The following is a 19378-nucleotide window of genomic DNA, read 5'->3' as shown; positions in this document are numbered from 1 at the left end:
TTAGTCCCCAAAGCCTCCTCAGGTAGCCCCTGGTCCCCAAAATCCCCTCAGGTGTTCATTAGTCCCTAAAGTCCCCTCAGGTAGCCCCTGGTCCCCAAAATCCCCTCAGGTGTTCATTAGTCCCCAAAGTCCCCTCAGGTAGCCCCTGGTCCCCAAAATCCCCTCAGGTGTTCATTAGTCCCCAAAGTCCCCTCAGGTAGCCCCTGGTCCCCAAAATCCCCTCAGGTGTTCATTAGTCCCCAAAGTCCCCTCAGGTAGCCCCTGGTCCCCAAAATCCCCTCAGGTGTTCCTTAGTCCCTAAAGTCCCCCCAGGTGGCCCCTGGTCCCCAAAGTCCCCTCAGGTAACGTTCATTAGTCCCTAAAGTCCCCTCAGGTGGCCCCTGGTCCCCAAAGTCCCCTCAGGTGTTCATTAGTCCCCAAAGCCTCCTCAGGTAGCCCCTGGTCCCCAAAATCCCCTCAGGTGTTCATTAGTCCCTAAAGTCCCCTCAGGTGGCCCCTGGTCCCCAAAATCCCCTCAGGTGTTCATTAGTCCCTAAAGTCCTCCCAGGTGGCCCCTGGTGCCCAAAGTCCCCTCAGGTGTTCATCAGTCCCCAAAGTCACCTCAGATGTTCCTTGGTCCCCAAAGTCCCCTCAGGTGACCCCCGGTCCCCAAAGTGTCCTCAGGTAGCCCTTGGTCCCCAAAATCCCCTCAGGTGTTCCTTAGTCCCTAAAGTCCCCTCAGGTGGCCCCTGGTCCCCAAAATCCTCTCAGGCAGCTGCTCATCCTTAAAGTCACCTCAGGAGATCTATCGTTGGTCCCTAAAGTCCCCTCAGTTGGCATGTGGTCCCAAAGTCTCCTCAGATGATCCTTGGTCCCTAAAACTCCCTCAGGAGATGGTTGGTCCATAAAGTCCCCCCAGGTGTTCACTGGATTCCAAATCTCCCTCAGGTGGCCCCTGGTCCTCAAAATCTCCTCAGATAAGCATTAAGAGCCAGTAATTACCGGCCTCAGCCCCACTTTTTTGCCTCCTAACATTATGGAGAAAATCATTCTGGGAGTTAGTGAAAAAGCCCGGAAAACAGCACAGTCGTTGGTCATGGCCAACGTGAGGGGAAAATCCAGTTTGACGACCTTAATTTCCTTATTTTTCACCCACGTAGTTGACCAAGGGGAGCCAGCTGAGGTGATCTTTTGGGGTTTTGGTAAAGATTTCAACATGGTTTCTGACCATATCCGTCTGGACCAAATGTCTAGCATAGAACCAGACAAACGCTACAAGGAATTCACAATGCGATGGGTGAACAATTGGCTGACGGGTCAGGCTCCGAGGGTTCTGGTAAATGAGGCAACATCAGGCTGGCGGCCAGTCACGAGTGGGGCTCTGCAGGGCTCCATTTTGGGGCCAGGTCTCTTCAGTGGTCCCATAAATGACCTGGATGCGGGACGGGAAGGAAACCTGGATGAATTTGTGGCTGACGCTGAACTGAGAGGAGCTGCTGACTCTGTAGGGGTGGAGAGGCCTTGCAGAGGGATCCCCTCTGTCCCCCCACGCGTGCCTCTACGCACGCTATAGGGAGAAATCCCACGACATGGCAGAGTTCGGGCAGACGCCCTCAACCACCATGTCCGCCCGCCCCCCCCCGGCTTCACCATCGCCCTCCGCGCTTGCGCCGCCGCGCCAGCGCGCGCGCGCGGCTTATTATGCGCATGCGCAACCCCCCCCCGGCGAGCCCGAAAGGACGGGCACGGAGAGGGAAGAACGGGCGGAAGCGCGGAGCGCCGCTGCAGCTTTGCGCATGCGCAGCCGGAAGCCGGCGCCTGCCCCTGGATAAGAGGCGGGGAGGCCCCGTTCGAGCCCTTTTTTCCCCGCCGGAGCCGCGGCCGCCGCCATGTGAGTGCGGCAGGGCCGGGGGGGGGGGGGGGGGCTGGGGGACTTTGGGGGGCCTCTGGGGCTGGGAATGGGGGGGGGGTGGCTGTGGGGCAAGGGAGGGGGTGGCTGTGGGGCAGAGGAGGGGGGTGGCGGGGTCTGGGAGGGGGTTTGGGGGTCCTCAGGCCCCGGGGAGGGGGTAAATTGGGGGAGGGGGCGGCTCGGGTCTGGGGGTGGTGGGGTCGCTGAGGGAGAAATTGTGGGGTCAGGCCTTGGGGAGGGTACTGGGGTACAGAAGGGGAGGGCTCAGGCTTTTTGGGAGCGTTGGGGTGGAAATTAGGGGGGGGGGGGTTCAGGACTTCAGGGGGGATTTGGGGATTCTCAGGCCCGGGGGGGGGAGTAAATGGGGAGGCATCAGGCCTGGGGGGGCAGGGTAGTGGTGGGGTCAGTGAGGGAGAAATTGTGGGGTCAAGACTTGGAGGGGGGGGGCACTGAGGTAGGAAAGGAGAGGGATTAGGCTTTGGGTGGGTGTTGAGGTGGGAATTGGCGGCGGGTGTCAGGCCTTTGGGGGAGGCAAGGAGGTGGGAAGGGGTTGGGTTTTGGGCAGAGCTGAGGTTAAAGGTGTGTGGGGTCAGGCTTTGGTTGAGGTCCCGAATAGAAATCGGGGGGCTAAGGCCTTGGGGTTGTCACTGATGGAGAAATGAGGGATGCTCAAGGCAGGGGGAGCTCTGAGGTAGGAATTTGGGGGGGTCCCTGAGTTAGAAATGGGGGGGGGGGGGGGTGCTGGCCTTGTGGGGGCACTGAGGTGGGAGTTTGGGGGCTCTGGGGGCTGACCCCTTATGGGGGGCTCTCTAAGGTAAAAAGCTCTTGGGAGCTGCCTGCGTTAGGGGTGATTTGGAAGGGCGCTTCACCTCTTTGGGCTCAGCCATAGGTGCTCAATTCTCCGTTTAACGATCTGCACCCCCCAGTTATTCAGCGATGGGGGGTAAAGGGGTGTGTCTGCGTTGCCCCCTTTTCGCTCCAATCCCTGTCCCCTTGGCAGAATGACCGACTGGGAGACGGCGCCCGCTGTCACCGAGACCCCCGACATCAAGCTCTTCGGCAAGTGGAGCACGGACGATGTGCAGATCAACGACATCTCCCTCCAGGTATTTTGGGGGGGGCGGGCCGGGCGGGGGTTACACTTAGGGGGGCCCCCCCCGTGGTGTGTCAGGAAGGCGTCTGAGCCCTCTCCCCCCCCCCCGCCCCGCCTCTCCACCGCAGGACTACATCGCCGTCAAGGAGAAGTACGCCAAGTACCTGCCCCACAGCGCCGGGCGCTACGCGGCCAAGCGCTTCCGCAAGGCCCAGTGCCCCATCGTCGAGCGCCTCACCAACTCCATGATGATGCACGGCCGCAACAACGGCAAGAAGCTGATGACCGTGCGCATCGTCAAGCACGCCTTCGAGATCATCCACCTGCTCACCGGGGAGGTGCGGGGCTGCTGGGTTTTGGGCTGGGACGGGTTATAGGGGCGCGGCGGCTGGTTTTTAGGGGCGCAGTGGCTAATTTTTACACCCCACCCCCCAGAACCCCCTGCAAGTCCTGGTGAACGCCATCATCAACAGCGGCCCCCGCGAGGACTCGACCCGCATCGGCCGCGCCGGCACCGTGCGGAGACAGGCTGTGGATGTGTCCCCGCTGCGCCGCGTCAACCAGGTGCCCCCTTTTGCGGAAACCCTGAGCTGTGGGGACCCCCCCACTCCTTGTGCCTGCGTTGTCACTGTGTCCCTGATGTCCCCGATGTCCCCCTTTTCCTCCCCTTCCCCCCCCCACCCCCGCAGGCCATCTGGCTGCTGTGCACGGGTGCCCGCGAGGCCGCTTTCCGCAACATCAAGACCATCGCGGAGTGCCTGGCCGACGAGCTCATCAACGCTGCCAAGGTGAGGGAAGGGACGGGGCTGTCACCAGGCGGTGGCAGGACGTCCTCGCTGTCCCGACATGTCGTGACTTCTCACGTTTTCCCCCTCCCACCCCGCCAGGGCTCTTCCAACTCGTACGCCATCAAGAAGAAGGACGAACTGGAGCGCGTGGCCAAGTCCAACCGTTAAAGAGCCGCCGTTGTCATGCCCGAAATAAAGTTGGCTTCTACTTTGTGCCCCTCGGCTCCTCCCTGTGCTGTGGGGATGGGGGGGGGGGGGGGTGCTGTTTGTGTTTTGGGTTTTTTTGTCCTCTTCCACACACAAAAGGGGTGCCTGGGGGGCTCCTTTTTGGGGCTGAACCCCAGCAGAGCATGGGGATGTCCCGTAAGGTCCCACACGTCCCCTAGCCACCCAGCTGTCCCCAGCTCACCTTGGCACCTTGTAGCATTGGGATTTCCTCATTCCTAGACATGATTTGGGGTTGGTGGCCGTGTCCCCTTGCCCCGAATTCCCTCTGTGCCCCCTTTTTCCCTTGTTCCACGCCAGGGGGTGGAGGAAACAGCGCTGAGGGAAGGCAGAAGACATAAAACCAGGACAGGGACGGGGGGTGACAGAGACAGCAGGCTTTCCCCTGAGGAAACCAGTCCCTTGGGGTGACAAAGTGGTGCGGGACAGCTGCCAAAACCCGCAGGTCGCACCCAGAACCAGGTGTGGTGCCAGCCGGGTCCTGCGGGGCCACCGTGGCTGTTTGGGACCGGTCCCCTGGTGGCAGGGTGACGCGGGAGGCGTGCCGCTGTCCCTTCTGGTCTGGCTGCACCTGAGCTGAGCGGGCGCGTGTTGCATCCCCCACGGGGGCTGGCACCCCTGGGGGCAGGTGAGGAGGGGCTGGGGGGGGGGTGTTGGGTATTTTTGTGTTTTTTTGGGATCTGTTGGCACCCCAAATTGAGTCGGGTATTTTTGGGGCGATGCCCTTCCTTGGGTATTTTTGGTCCCTGACCCTGTGTCCTCACGTCCTTATTGCCACCTTGTAACCCCCCTCCCCCCCCCCCGGCTGTTTCCCCCCCTCTCCAGGGACGTCGCTGCCATGCCGAGCCCCCCGGGAGACCCCGAGGGGCCCCCTCGGGACTGCGTCATCTGCTTCGCCCCCTACGACCGCCTCTTCAAGCTGCCCAAAGCGCTGGCCTGCGGCCATGTCTTCTGCCTCGAGTGCTTGGCCAGGGTCAGCATTGCAGCCGCCGCCGCCCCCTTGCTCTGCCCCGTCTGCCGACGCCCTACAGCCGTGCCCCCCCGCCGCGGGCCCCCCGCTTTGCCCACCTGCTCCGACCTCCTGCCCCCCGACCTCCCCGCCACCCCCGGTGGCTTCGTCCACTTCGATCGCCCCAAGGGGCTCCTGCTCTACGCCCCCCATCCTGGCCGGGTGCCCACGGTGACCCTCAGCCTGGAGGTGGGGGGGTCCGAGCCTCCCCCAGCCCCTCCGGGGGGCCAGAGTGGGGTGCGGTGGCCCCTCTTCAAGGCGGTGGCCGTCGCCGTTGCCCTGATGGTGGCGGGGGGCTTGGTGCTCTGCGGGATCTTCCTCTTCTTCCTCCTGCCCGCGGCGTGCGAGGGGGGCAGCCCGGTGACAAACAGCACCTGGGGGCAGCCAGGGTGGCCCCCCTACTAACGGGGAACCCCCCCCCCCCCGTGGCGACATCAGCAGCCCCCTCCCCATTTTATGGGGCTGGGATGTCTTGGGGTGCCCCTCTTGGTGGGCAATGGGTTCCTTGCAGACCCCCCCCCCAAACTCATACCCTTGGCCAAATGTGGCTCTGGGTTTTTTTTGGGGGGACACCTCCAGATTTGGGGATGTGTGTGGGGGGGACAACACACCAGCCCCCTTTCCCCTTTATTAAATTTTTTTCCCCCAATACCGTGTCCTGACGCCTCTTCTGTAACGGCAGCGAGTGTGATCCCAAGGACACCTCCCCCCAAAAAACAAAGCCAGGACCTTTTGTTTGTAAGGGGTGGGGGGCAACCAGGAGCTGCAAATCACCAGTTTGGCTTAAAATGAGGAGGGGGATGCCCAAATCCGTGTCGTGTGGGGGGTGTTTTAGGGCCGGAAGGGTGGCAGGGTGCCCAATTTCCACCTCTCGCCGTGCCTGGCAGCGCCGCCAACTCCCCGGTCCCTATCGGAGCCGTCCCCAGCGCGGCTGTGTGTATTTTGGGGGTGGGAGGGGTGAACCCGAACCAAAATAAAAGCAAAAAACAAATAAAAGGGGAGGAGAACCTCCATTTTGGGGGGGGTGTCACGGTGCTAGCTGTCACCTTGAGGGTTTGTGCCCTGCGGGGGCGGTATCGGTTCTGGGATCAACCGCATCCCTCTGCTTTATCATCACCCCAAATCCCAAGGGGCAGAGGGCTTAGGGACATTTTGGGGAGGGTCTTGGGGAGAGGGGGGCACACGGAGGTGTCGGGATATTTTAAGGCTCAGCAACGCAACGGAGACCGTGAGAAGAACCAGGGTCCGGTTGTCCACTACAGTGCGACCGTACACCCGAGGAACCAGACCCCGCCGTGTGCAACGTCCCACGGGACCGAGACCCCCCACAGTGCGTTGGGGGGGGGGGGGTGTGCAGACCCCATTAGGAGGGTGGGCATGGACCCCCCCCCCCCCCCCCCCACCTCCCCGTGCTCGTGCCATGACCTGCCACACCGGTCGCTACAAGCGGAGGAAGTCGCGCGCTATGCCTACGAGTAACTACGCTCAGTCGTAAGCTACAACCCGACGGAAAAAGTAGAGGGGAGGGAAGCCACTGCCTCCGCATCCCCCCGGGGAGGGGGGGCACGGTGCTGCCTCTCCCCACCTCGATTCCGGCCCTGGGTGGCGATGGGAGGGGGTCGGACGGACAGACAGACACCTGCTGCCCCGCCAGCCTCGCCGGGAGGCTGCGTCATGCGTTGGCGGGGGAGGCTGGGGAGGAGGAGGAGGAGGAGGACGATGAGGCTGCTGGACCAGGAGGGGAGCAGGGGATGCTTGGAGAGGGAAAGCGCGGCGGTGTAACCCATTCTGCGCCCACTCCTCCCCTAATTAACGATCCGCACTCCCCCATAATTTTGCCTCCTGACCACAAACAGAGGCAGGCAGCAAGCGGGGGCCGCAACTGCCCGGGGTTAAGACGAAAGGGAAAATGCCTTGAAAACAATAACAATTATAAGGCCAAGAGGCTCCGCCCTCCCTCCCCAGCCCCACCCTGCTTAGCCCCGCCCTGTTTGGCCCCACCCTTCTTAGCCCCACATCCCAGCTCTTAGCCTCGCCCCCCGGAGGGTCACTTGTAGAGGAGGTGGACCCGGCTGCCGTCGCAGTTGCCCCGTCCCAGTTTGTCGGCTTGCTCCGAGACCAGGCAGCGCACCAGGGGCAGGCTGGGCTGGTAGAAGGGCGCCGGGGCTGGGGCGGCCCCTAGCCCCGGGGCAAAATGGTTGTCGGCCTCCCGGGATGGGTTGGAGGAGCGGCGGCGGGAGCGGAGCTGCTGGCGGTCCTGGAGCTGCTGGCGGAGCTCAGACACCCGCTCCTCCTTCTGCAGGGGGGGAAAGGGTGGGGGGGTCAGGACTTGGGAAACGGCCCCTGACCCTAAGGGATGGGGGGAGCACCCCAGGGGTGATGCACCTTGGGTGGGTGCAGCTGTAGGATGGCAAAACCCCGATATAATACATTTAGGGGGTGTCCAACCTTTATGGGGTATCCAACCGTTATGGGGTATCCCCAACACCATGACATTTTTATGGGGTGTCCCACCTTTATGGGGCATTCAACCTCTATGGGGAGTCCCCAGCACCCCAATACTACAACATCTTTATGGGGTGTCCCACCTTTATGGGGTATTCAGCCTTTATGGGGCATTCAACCTTTACAGGGAATCCCCAACACCCCAATGCTATGACATCTTTATGGAGTGTCCCATTTTTATGGGGCTTTCAACCTTTATGGGATGTCCCCAACACCCCAACGCTACAAAACCCCTAACGAGGTGACCCCAGCACCCCGACGCTACAACACCCGTGGGGTGCTGCACATCCCCCAATGCATTTTGGGGTGCACTCACCTCGGCGATGATCTTCTCCAGCTCCCGGTTCTCCTTCTCCAGCAGCCGGGACTTCTCTTCCTCGTTGTTGTTGGTGGATGAGCCCGTCTTCATCGTGTCCTGCTGCTCCGACTGCCACTCGCCCCGGGTGATGAGACGCCGCATCTGTGGGGCCCCCGACTTTCAGATCCTCACCCCAAAACCTAACACCCTCATCCTATGGCCAGAGGAGGAACCCCACAAGATGGCCGTCCCCTCTCTGGTGGTCTTTTGGAGGAAACCCCAGACCCCCCCAGTGCCCCCGTCCTCGCTGTCACCTTGGGCACAAAGAGGACGACCAAGGTGATGTAGGAGGAGAAGACGACAGCCAGTGAGGCAAAGGCGAAGGCCGCATCCTGCTGGCTGCTGAGGATCATGGTGACGGGCGCGGTGATGAGGCAGAGGACCTGCGGGTGATATTTTGGGGGTCACCCCGTGAGATATGGGGCGAAAGGACCCCCCCCACGGCCCTTCTTCCCCAAGTTTACCGCCACATTGTAGATGGCCATGCCCACAGCACGGTGGTCGTTGATCTTCTCGGTGGACACACTCTTGGTCTCATACGCCAGAAAGATGCCCAGCAGCAGGAGCAGCCCCTTGAAGCCATAGAATATCCCTGGCCAGGGGGAATACAGGGTAAAGGGGGGGGGTCACACATCGGTGGTCAAACAGGGAATGGGGGACCCCCCCTACCTGCCCCCCACTGGGCCTCCTTTAGGACCTCTAAAATGCTCTTGCGCCCCCAACCCTCCTTGTACCCCCAGTCTTGCTTGGAACCCCTTCCCCCTACCATCACCAAATTCCTGCCTGCCCCCCCTCCCCAAACCTCTCCCTGACCCCCCCCGTGCCCACCGAGCCATGTGTTCATCTTGGTGGAGCTGCAGTGCTCCAGCTGGGGCAGGATGGAGACGTCCGTGTCTGTCTTGGGCTCCTCCTTGGTGAACTCCTGGGGTGGCAAGGGCGGGAGGGGGCATATGGGTGGGGGAGCCTTTGCTGTGGGACCCCCTCCGCACCCCCCAGCAGCACCCCGATGCCATCGCCCCCCCCTCCAGTGCTGTGAACTTCCCTCCAGCAGTGTCCTGGTGCTGTGAGCATCCCCCCCACCACTGCGAGCATCCCCCCAACAATACCCCGCTGCTTTGAGCATCCACCCGCTGCTGTGAACACCCCCCCAGCAGTGCCCTCAGCACCCCCCCCCATCCCCCCACCTCAATGGTGCGGTGCAGGGGGTCTACAATCTGCCAGATGATCAGCGTCACCACGTCCAGCCCCACGAGCAGCCCCACGGTGGCATACAGCTTCCACGGCTCCAGGGTCTGCTTTGGGGGCACAGGGGCACACAGGGTCAGCATGGCACCACGGCAATCCCCCACCCCTCCTCTGGACCCCACTCACCTTCCGCTTCTCCTTCTTCTCCTCCTTCTTGGTGAAGACGGTGTGGACCCACCAGATCTTGGTGAACATGCTGCCGTAAGCCAGGCTGAACCCCAGCCCGAGCAGCCACAGCCGGGCCTGCGGAGGGTGTGCGGTGGCCCCATTGCCTGGCTGTGCTTAGACAGTGTCCTCCCATTCCAGCTGTCCCCATCCCATGGTTGTAGCCACAACCATTCCCCCTCCAGCTGTGCCCATCCCATGGTTCCATCTCTGACCATTCCCCCTTCAACTGTCCCTATCCCATGGTTGTATCCCTGGTTAACCCCCCTTCCAGCTGTCCCCATCCCACAGTTGTATCCCAACCATTCTCTCTCCAACTGTGCCCATCCCATGGTTCTACCCCTGGTTATTCCTCTTCCAGCTGTCCCCATCCTCTGGTTCTATCTCCAACCATTCCTCCTCCAGCTGTCCCCATTCCATTGCTGTACCCACAACCACTCCCCTTCCAGCTGTCCCCATCCCATGGTTCTATCTCCAACCATTCCCTCTCCAACTGACCCCATCCCATGGTTGTATCCCTGGTTATTCCCCTTCCAGCTGTCCCCATCCCATGGTTCTATCTCCAACAGTTCCTCTTCCAGCTGTCCCCATCCCACAGTTGTACCAAAAAACTACCCCCTCCAGCTGTCCCAATCCCATAACTGTACCCACAACCATTCCCCCTCCAGCTGTCCCCCTCCCCTGGCCATCCCCCTCCACCTGTCCCCGAGCCCCTACCTGGCAGACGAAGGGGAAGAGCCCCGGCCCAATGTGGTATCCATCCAGCCCCAGGGGGAAGACAGCAGCGAGTGCCAATGTGCAGCCCACGGCTGTCATGTTGTTCAGGTAGGGCTGGGAGTTCTGGATGTACCTGGAGGACACACACAATGGGGACACGGGGCGTCACCATCGTGCTGAGCTGACCCCAACAGGACATGAGAAACTGAGGCACGAAGGGAGGTCAACGGATGCTGGGCACTGTGTGCTACAGCCTCAGCATCACCCGAAGCAACACGGGAAGATGAGATTCCTACCAAGAGCAACCTCCCGTTGCCGTAGGAAGCACATGAGAGCACCCAAATGCTGGGAAAACGGTGACATTTGGGCTGATTCTCAGCCATCGGCCTCAGGGTAGGGGGTGTTACTGACCGGACATGCCCGTTGTAGATGTTGAAGGCCAAGCAGATGATGGCCAAGAGGATGCCCAGCGAAGCCAGCACTGAGACGGAGATGAAGAGCTTCTGGGACAGGAACCGAAAGGTGGTGATGACCTTGGTGTAGTCAGCCGGTGGAGCACCTCCTGCAGAGCCCGTGGCACAATTAGGGGGCACGGAGGGGCCCTTCCCCATGGCAGGAGCCCCATGGGTGCCCCCCCAAGCCCCCCACAGCCTCTCACCACCCCTCTCACCGATCCACTTGTCGTTGTTGTACCAGGACAGGTTGTCCTTGGTGCTGTCGTAGTAGCCGATCTTCTTGTAGACACCTCCTGCAAGGGCAGTGGGGATGGGTCAGGCGGGAGGTGCAACGACCCCATTGGGATCACTGATGTTGGAAGGCACCCCTGGATCCACCTGGTCCACCCAGAGCTGGGTGCTCAGGACTATGTGCTGGTGGCTTTTGAAGATGAGGATGGAGACCCAACAACTTCTCTGGGGTGCCAGTGCTTGGTCACCTGCACCATGGCAGAGTGTTTCCTGATGTTCAGCTGGAGCATCCTCTCATCCTTCCTTGACTCTCTCCAGTGTGGCCAGGTCTCTCTTGTACTGGGGAGCCCAGAATTGGACCCAGTACCACAGGTGTGGCCGACCAGTACTGAGCAGACTGGAAGGATCACCTCCCTTGACCTGCTGACAATGCTTTGCCTACTGCAGTCCAGGACACCGTTACCCTTGCTTGCAGCAAGGGCACATCACTGACTCCTGTTCCACTTGGTGTCCCTACCAGGTCCCAGGACATACTGATGACTGTCCTCCAGCTGGACTTGGTGCCACTGATCACCACCCTCTGGATGGTTCAGCCAGTTCCCAACCCACCTCACCATATGCCCATCCATCAACAGCTTCTCTAGGATCCTATGACAGTGCTGAAAGCCTTCCTAAAGTCCACCTAGACAATGTCCATCGCTCTCCCTTCAACTACCAGACCAGCAGGAGGTGGTCAAGTTGGCCAAGCATGACATCCCCTTGTTGAATCCACGCTGACCGCTCCTGGTGACCTTCATTGTCCTTTCCTGTCCCCCCTACCTCCTGACCACCTCCCTCCATCACACACATGAGCGGTTGCATGCTAAGGCTTCGTGTCCTGTTGGCCAAAAGGGTTGTTGTGGTGTCCAACTTGGGGCACCAGTTCGTTGTTGTATGCTATTTATTGTGCTAACAAGAGGGTTTGCTGTGTGCAACAGATGCAATGTTGCCTGCTACAAGCATCTCGTGATGAAGGGAACACATGGGACATGGTGACCGTGTTGCACACCTGCGCTCACTCACCTTGAAGCTGCTCGATGAGTGTCCAGGCCATGCGGGACCCGCTGGCGTCAAAGACAACGTGGCCCTGTGGGACAAGCATCAGGACACGGACCTGTCAGGCAGCAGGACCGTGCACCCAGCGGGTGCTAGGAGGCAAAGTTTTCACCCATCTGGCACTTTTTGGGGGTGTTTCAGGGGACACCCTCAAAGGTTAAGCAGCTGGGGACACGGGACACCTTGGTGGGGAGAAGGTGGACAGGGTTGGGGGATGCTCTGGGGTGTAACGCACCGAGACACCCTCAAAAGCGGAGGAGTTGAGGGCCCGGTAGATCTCATCGGTGATGTTCTTGTTGTTGTAGTTGAAGTCCTCCAGGCGCAGCCCCTTCTTGACCAGCTCCGCTGACGTCTTGTTGAGGGCCAGCGCCAGTGCCCAGATGGCATCGTAGGCCAGCGGTGCCTCCTGGAAGCCGCCCGTCTCCTCTGGGTTCTTGCCCAGCCTCTTCTGCAGCTTCTCGATGAACTCCTGAGATGTCTGTGACAGGGACAAGGGGGTGGCCATGTGGCGGGTGCGATGGAGAAGACCCTTGCGGTCCAAGCTATCTGCCTGCCCTCCCCGTTGGGATGTGTCCCCCCCAGCCCCGTACCATGTTGGAGATACTGCGGGTGTTCTCGGGGTTGAGCATGACAATCTCGGTTGTGACGTGCCCCTCCACGGCCTCGGCCATCTCCGCCTCGGTGCAGTTGATGGCCGGGTCCTTGATGCGGAACCAATTGTCGGCATACCAGCCGATGAGGAACCAGACGTACTTCTTGCCGTACAGCTTCTCCTTGTAGACCTGGGCAGGCCGCGGGGCAGCTGCTTTCATCCCGTCACCCTTTGCTCATCTAGCACCCTTCTTCCCACCTCGTTCATCCATCCAGACATCAGTCCATCCACACCCTCTCCATCCAACCAGACCTTTGTCCATCCTGACCTTTGTCCACCCATCCTGATGTTTGTCCATCCATATCTCTGCCCATCATTCCAGACCTCTGACCATCCACACCCCGTCCATCCATCCAGACCTTCGTCCACCCACTCTTCACCCTGTGCCTCCACTCAACCATCTCTCTTCCCACCATCCCACTTGCCCACCCACCCGTTTGTCCACCCATCCATCTGTCCACCTGTCCTACCACACTCGCATCTCCCCACGCTTCCACCCATCCGTCCCACCACCACCTTTCTGCCCTCTCACCCACGCGCCCCACTGCTCTTTTCTCCATCCCCCCATCCATCACCCTACATCCACCCTCCTCCACTCCACGTGCTCTCCATCCTCCCTCACGCCCCATTGGTGCCTGCCCCACTGGTGTCCCCCCCTTTCCACCCATGCACCCCTCACCTCGCAGAAGACCTTACGCGCCTCCGTCTCGTAGAAGAGCCCCACAATGATACGGGCATCCTGGCGCTGCAGGGAGACAACTCACCCTGGGGTGGGACTTCTGCTCCCGGGGCTTATGCAAACCCAACCCCACCCACCCTCATTTGCATAACTTTGCATAGGAAGGTGGAGCTGGCAGTTAAAACTCAGTGTTGCCCGTCATGGACGTGGCTCCTCATCTGGGTGGAGGAGATGCAGGTTCACATCCCCACCTTGACCTGGATGCTTGGGCATCCTGGGGTGGCTCTGCTCCCTTTTTGGGGCTCAGGACATGGCTCCAGAAGCACCCCGGTGATTTTGGGCACTGGAAGGAGGACTTTGGGGATGCAGGCAAGGTGGGCTCACCTTGAGGTTGCGCACAGGTGCGGCGGGGTCAGAGAAGAAGCTCTGGCGGAAGGTGATCTCCAGGCCGGCTTCCTTCACCCGCTGGTCCAGGTCATCAAGGGTCTGGCGGGGGGGGCCGGCAGGGCGGGGAGCAGGCAGACAGGGGGCAGGCAGATGGGGTGGGGGGGCGGGGTCAGAAGGGAAAGAGAGTGCAGAGTGAGCCTGGGGAGGGAGGAGGGGCACCAAGCAAGGGATTGGGGTTAGGTTGGGTTGGGTCGGGTCAGGTCAGGTCAAGTTGAGTTGGGTCGAGTTCGGTCAGGCCAGGTTGAGTCCAGATGAGTTGGGTCGGGCCGAGTCGGGATGAGTTGGGTCAGATCAAGTCGGGATGAGTTGGGTCAGGTCGGGTTGCGTTGAGTTGGGTCGGGTCAGGTTGCATCGAGTTGGATCGGGTCGGGTTGTGTTGGGTCAGGTCAGGTTGGGTCGGGTTGAGTTGGGTCAAGTTGGGTCAGGTTGGGTTGAGTTGAGTTGGATTGGGTTGAGTTGGGTCAGGTCAGGTCAGGTCAGGTTGGGTTGGGTTGGGTTGAGTTGGGTCAGGTCAGGTCAGGTCGGGTTGGGTTGAGTTGGGTCAGGTCAGGTTGGGTTGGGTTGGGTTGAGTTGGGTCAGGTCACGAACCATGGGGCTATCAGGATGGGGGCAAGCAGTGGTGCAGCAGATTTTGGGGATGTTGTGGAGGGTGTGGCAGCAGGGTCGAAGCAGGTTTGAGGGGGGGTCTCCAGCATGCGTACCGAGGTGAAGACCTCCGTGGTCTGCTGGATGGTGGCGATCTTGGTCCAGCCCCACTTCTTGAAGAGCTGGACGCGCGTGGGGTTGTGCAGAGTGGCCGAGGGGTGGGTGCGGAAGAAAGTGGGGAAGCGCTGGCGGTTGGAGAGGGCAGGGGAGCTTGAGCCGTAGGAGAGCTGTGAGGGGAGGGGGGAGAGTAGAGGGGGGTCGTGAGACCCCCAAAAAGTCAAAAGCAACAAGCACACACGAAGCAACAACCAGAAGACAACAAGCACACACACAAAAACCTGAAAGCAACAAGCAGACATACAGCAACAACTGCAAATGGAAGAACAACCTGAAAGCTACAAGCACACACATAACAACTCGAAAGCAACCACAGGTGTAGCAACAACCCAAAAGCAACAAGCACATATACAAAAACAACCTGAAAGCAACAACTGTGCACACAGCAACACCCCAAAAGCAACAACCATGCACGTAAGAGCAACCTGACGGCAAGAAGCACATGCAGAGCAACAACCACGCACGTAGCAGCACTTGCACACATCCTTGGCATGCAGTGGCTCCAGCCGTGCATGCAATACAACAACGCGTTACTGCGTGCAATGCGACACACGTGCATGACCACTGCTGAGCACCAGTGCAACCACGCCACATCCGTCCCCAGCAGCATTGGGGAGATCAGCACCCTGTGTTTCCCCCCGTCAGGACCCCATGTTTCCCCCCCCAGGACCGCCAGGTGTTGCTCCCCCCAGGACCCCAGGTGTGCCCCCCCAAGGACCCTGGGTGTTGCCCCTCACCACAATCAGGTTCCACATGCGGGCGGCTTCGGCCACAAGTGTGGAGACGCTGCTGCAGCCGGGCATGAGGATGATCTTGATGGGATCATTGTAGAGCAGCTCGTACAGGTACTTGGTGGCCTGGCCTGGGTCACACTGGGGGGGGGGGGGGCACAAGGATCAAGCAGCTGCTGGACCCCACCCCCCTTCCTCACCGCCTGTTTTCCCCATCCCAGTTCCCCCAGTATAGCCCATCCCATCGCCCCCATTCCCCTCCTAGTGGTGGGGTTGGATCCGCTTCCCCATAGACCCTACATAAAATGGAAGGGGGGAGGGGGGGTCCAGGTTCCCACGGGGGGGCCCCCTGATGCTCCGGCTCCGTCCCTAGGGGGGCTGTGAATAATTCAGGGCACGGAGGCGCCGTCGCCACGGCAACCCAGCGGCAGACCCAGCAGCATCCGCTGCCGTGACAACCGGGCTGGACCGGGGGGGGGGGGGGGGGGGGGGCGAAGGGGGGGATGCAGGAAAAAGGGGGGGGGGGGAATGGGGACAGAAAGGGGGAACAGGGGGGTGCAGGACAGATGGATAAGCGACAGATGGACGGGGATGGGGACGTGAGAGGGACCCCCACTGCTTCCCCTTGCTATGGGGTAGGTTTATGCCCGTGACCCCCCCAGCACATCCAAGCCTCCCACCAGTGCCCCAGATACCCTGGCCTCATCCTAGCCCCCTGCCCAACCTTTGCCTCGGTCCCTCTGCCCCTGCCCTGTATATCTGTGGTGTCATTGCCACCCTGCTCCATATATCTGCCCCCCGCCCCCCCCCCCCATTTATCTGCCTCGTCCTTGTCACCCTGCCCTATATATTCTGTCCCACCTCGGTCACCCCCTCCCATGTCCCTGCCCTATAGCTCTGCCCCATCCTGGTCACCCTGCCCCATGTCCCTGCCCCATCCTGCTGTCCCTATAACCTGCCCTATAGCTTTGCCCCTATCCCTGCCACCCCCTGCTGTCCCCATTCCTGTCCCTCACCATGTCCCCTGTCCCCCGCACTGTCCCCATCCCCGTCCCTTTCCCCACTGCCCCTCACCATGTCCATATCCCCATCCCAACTGCCCCACCATGTCCTTTATCCCCCCACTGCCCCCCATCTCCACCCCCCCACATCCCTGTCCCCACCACCCCCAGCATGTCTTTTACCCTCCCTCTGCTCCCATCCCCACCATCCCCCGCTGCCCCCCATCCCCACCACCCCTCACCACTTCCCCATCCCTGTCCCCATCCCATTGCCCCTCACCCTGTCCCCATCCCCACTGCCCCCCATGTCCCTGTCTCCCTCACCCCTCACCATGTCCCCATCTCTGTCCCCATCCCCACTGCCCCTCACCCTGTTCCCATCCCTGTCCCCATCCCCATCACCCCTTACCATGTTCCCATTCCCACTCCCCCCCTCCCCATTGCCCCCACCATGTCTCCATCCCCATCCCCACTGCCCCTCACCCCCTCCCCATCCCCACTGCCCCCAATCCCGATTGCCCCATCCCCAAAGCCCCATCCCCACCACCCCCTCCCCACGTCCCCATCCCCCCCCCCAACCCCCCCACCGCCCCCTCCCCACCTTGCTGTCGTGGTGGATGAGGCGCAGCTCGTAGTCGGGCAGGATGTCCCTCCGGCTGTTGACGTCCTCCAGCGCCATGCGGACGGCGGGCAGGCACGCTTGCCCCCCCGGCCACCCCCCGCTCATGGGGAAGAGCGCCCCAACGTGCACGGCCTTCTTGCCTGTCCCCCCCGGCGGGCGCGACACCAGCAGGGCGCTGAGCACCAGCAGCCAGCGCGGGGAGCCGGGGGGGGCCGCGGGGACGCTCGCCATGGCGGGTCAGGGTGAGGGGGGGGGCAGGCTGGCCATGGCGGGGGGCACGGGGGGAGGCGGATGGCAGCGGCGGTGGGGGGGGGATGGAGGCACCAGAGGAATGGCAAAGAGGGTTTTAGGGGGGGGGAGAGTGGAGGGGTGGCAAGGGAAGAGGGGTGGAGAGGGGAAAGAAGGAAGGATGGAGAGGGGAGAAGGGTGCAGAGCAGAAAGGAGGGTGCAGAGCAGAGAAGGATGCAAAGCAGAAAAGAGGATGCAAAGCAGGAAAGGAGGATGCAAAGCAAAAAAGGGGGATGGATGCAAAGCAGAAAAGGAGGATGGATGCAAAGCAGGAAAGAATGCAAAGCAGAAAAGGAGGGTGCAAAGCCGAAAAGGAGGATGGATGCAAAGCTGAAAAGGACGCAAAGCAAAAAGGAGGATGGATGCAAAGCAGAAAAGGAGGATGCAAGGCAAAACGGAGGAGGCAAAGCAGAAAAAGAGGACGGATGCAAAGCAGAAAGGATACAAAACAGAAAGGAGGATGGATGCAAAGCCGAAAAGGGGGATGCCAAACAGAAAAACAGAAGGCTGGAGGGCAGGGGGACGAAAGGACGGGGGAGGACAGAGGGATGGAGGCTGGAGAGCGGCGAGGCAGACGGAGGGCAAGCGGAAGGACGGATGGACGGAGGGGCTGGGGGTGCCGGGGGTGGGGGGGGGGGCTGGAGGGAAAAAAAAGGGACGGGGAGCGGAGAGGCAGAGGGACGGAGCCGGAGGGACGGAGGAAAGCGGGGATGGAGGATGCTGGGGGGGGGGGGGGGGGCGGGGGGCGGGGGCGGATGGGTGATGGAGGACGGGGAGGGAGGGAGATGAGGCGGAGGCTGGGGGGGCGCAGAGGGAGGCTGGGAGAAGGAGGAGGAGGCGGAGAGGGGCGGCTCCCGCCCCTTCGCCCCCCTTTGCAGGGTGGGGGGGGGCTTCGGGGGGGTCCCATAGGGATGGGGGGCTCCCAATGCCCCCCCCCCCCCACCGCATGAGGAGAGGGGTACGTGGGGGGAGAGGGGGCCCTGAGGATGTTGCCCCCCCCACCCCACCCCCGGTGCCATGAACCCCTGGGGAGCTGTTGGGGGGCTGGGGTTGCCCCCACCCAGGGCAGAGGGGACCCGGGGTTGGCGGGGGGGGGGGCACACGGGGCCATACTCACCTGAGAGAGGGCGACGAACTGTGGGGGAGGGGGAACTGAGTCACAGAGAGACCTCCCCATGGGGACCAGGACTCCCCAGGGACATGAACCCCCACCCCAGAGACCCCCCAACCCCATGGGCACCCCATGGGGTCCTGAACCCCCACCACAGAGACCCCACAGGGACCTGAACCCCTACCGCAGAGACCCCCAAAGCCCAGGGGCACCCCATAAGGACCTGAATCCCCATCCCAAAGACCCTGTAGGGGCCTTATCCCGTAGTGTAGAGACCCCATAAAGACCTTAACCTCCATCCCAGAAAAACCCAACCCCACACGCACTCCATAGGGACCTGAACCCCCATCCCAGAGACCCCACAGGGGCCTGAACCCCTACTGCAGAGACCTCCCAACCCCACAGGCACCCCATAGGGACCTGAACTCCCAACCCAGAGACCCCATATGGACCTGAGCCCCGCTCCCAGAGAACCCTAACCCCACAGGCACTCCACAGAGACCTGAACTCCCATCCCAGAGACCCCTCAAACCCCGTGAACACCCCACAGGGTCCTGAAACCCCATCCCAGAATCCCCACAGACATCTGAACCCCCACCCCAGAGATCCCCAAACCCCATGGACACTCACGCTCGCAGACAGGTTTCGGGGTGCTCCAACGCCCCAGCTTGGTGCAGTTGCTGCGGGCGCTGCCCAGCAGGCGGAACCCAGGGTTGCAGCTGTACTCGGTCCACGTCCCCTCCACCGGCACCCGCTCCATCGCCCGCGCCACCGCCTGCCCGTTCTCCAGGCTCAGGTGCATTTTGGGGCAAGTCCGCACTAAAACAGGGGCACAAAGCCTCAGCCCCGTGTCTTTTCCCCATAAAAACCCTGATTCTTTTTTTTTCTTTGGGGGGTGGAGGCTCACGGCAGCGGCTGGGGTGTCCCATGGCGGTCCAGGTGCCGTTGCGCTGGCACTTGCGCACCTTGGGCCCCACGATCTCGCGGTCAGGGCGGCAGACGTACTCAATCTCATAGTCGAAGGGGAGGAAGCGGACGCTCTGGACCTCCTCCGGGGTCAGCCCCCGGTAGCGGATGCCCCCGTCCCGCGGCGGGTGGATGATCTCGCAGCCTGCGGCGGGGACGAGACGGAGGACGCGGCCGAGGAGGTGGCGGGGACGCGGCGGAGGAGGATGCGGCGGAGGAGGACGTGGTAGGGACGTGCTGGAGGACATGGTGGAGGACGCGGTGGGGATGTAGTGGGGGACATGGTGGAGGAGGACATGGTAGGGAAGTATTGGAGGACGTGGTGGAGGATGTGGTAGGAGAGA

At 61.7% G+C, this 19378-nt stretch overlaps 3 protein-coding genes across 3 annotated transcripts; 2 read left to right on the top strand and 1 right to left on the bottom strand.

The window, feature by feature from the left end:
* The first annotated feature begins 1742 nt into the window (after positions 1-1742).
* Positions 1743-3982, top strand: RPS5 (ribosomal protein S5). Its single transcript, XM_040542842.1, has 6 exons — positions 1743-1870; positions 2889-2994; positions 3110-3319; positions 3417-3545; positions 3671-3769; positions 3869-3982. Exons 2-6 carry the CDS (start codon positions 2890-2892, stop codon positions 3935-3937), a joined length of 612 nt encoding a protein of 203 aa, XP_040398776.1. The 5' UTR covers positions 1743-1870; position 2889; the 3' UTR covers positions 3938-3982.
* Positions 3983-4044: 62 nt separating this feature from the next.
* RNF225 (ring finger protein 225) lies at positions 4045-5649 on the top strand. Its single transcript, XM_040542843.1, has 2 exons — positions 4045-4622; positions 4820-5649. The coding sequence occupies exon 2, from the start codon at positions 4833-4835 to the stop codon at positions 5406-5408; it is 576 nt and encodes a 191-aa protein (XP_040398777.1). The 5' UTR covers positions 4045-4622; positions 4820-4832; the 3' UTR covers positions 5409-5649.
* A 580-nt stretch (positions 5650-6229) lies between these two features.
* On the bottom strand, positions 6230-17590 carry GABBR1 (gamma-aminobutyric acid type B receptor subunit 1). The gene is given in 19 exon segments (XM_040542711.1): positions 6230-7229; positions 7231-7299; positions 7825-7968; positions 8121-8249; positions 8331-8458; positions 8695-8788; positions 9051-9158; positions 9238-9354; positions 9994-10126; positions 10405-10555; positions 10664-10741; positions 11742-11805; positions 12010-12252; positions 12365-12556; positions 13106-13171; positions 13490-13591; positions 14255-14425; positions 15053-15187; positions 16649-17590. Coding segments are annotated over 19 exon segments (2424 nt in total). The 5' UTR covers positions 16901-17590; the 3' UTR covers positions 6230-7181.
* Between the last annotated feature and the right edge of the window lie 1788 nt (positions 17591-19378).

The sequence above is a fragment of the Cygnus olor genome, chromosome 33 (genome assembly GCF_009769625.2).
Source record: "Cygnus olor isolate bCygOlo1 chromosome 33, bCygOlo1.pri.v2, whole genome shotgun sequence".
Taxonomy (NCBI): Eukaryota; Metazoa; Chordata; class Aves; order Anseriformes; family Anatidae; genus Cygnus; species Cygnus olor.
Note: the sequence above shows the minus strand (reverse complement) of the source record. Positions and strands in the feature narration are given on the sequence as shown.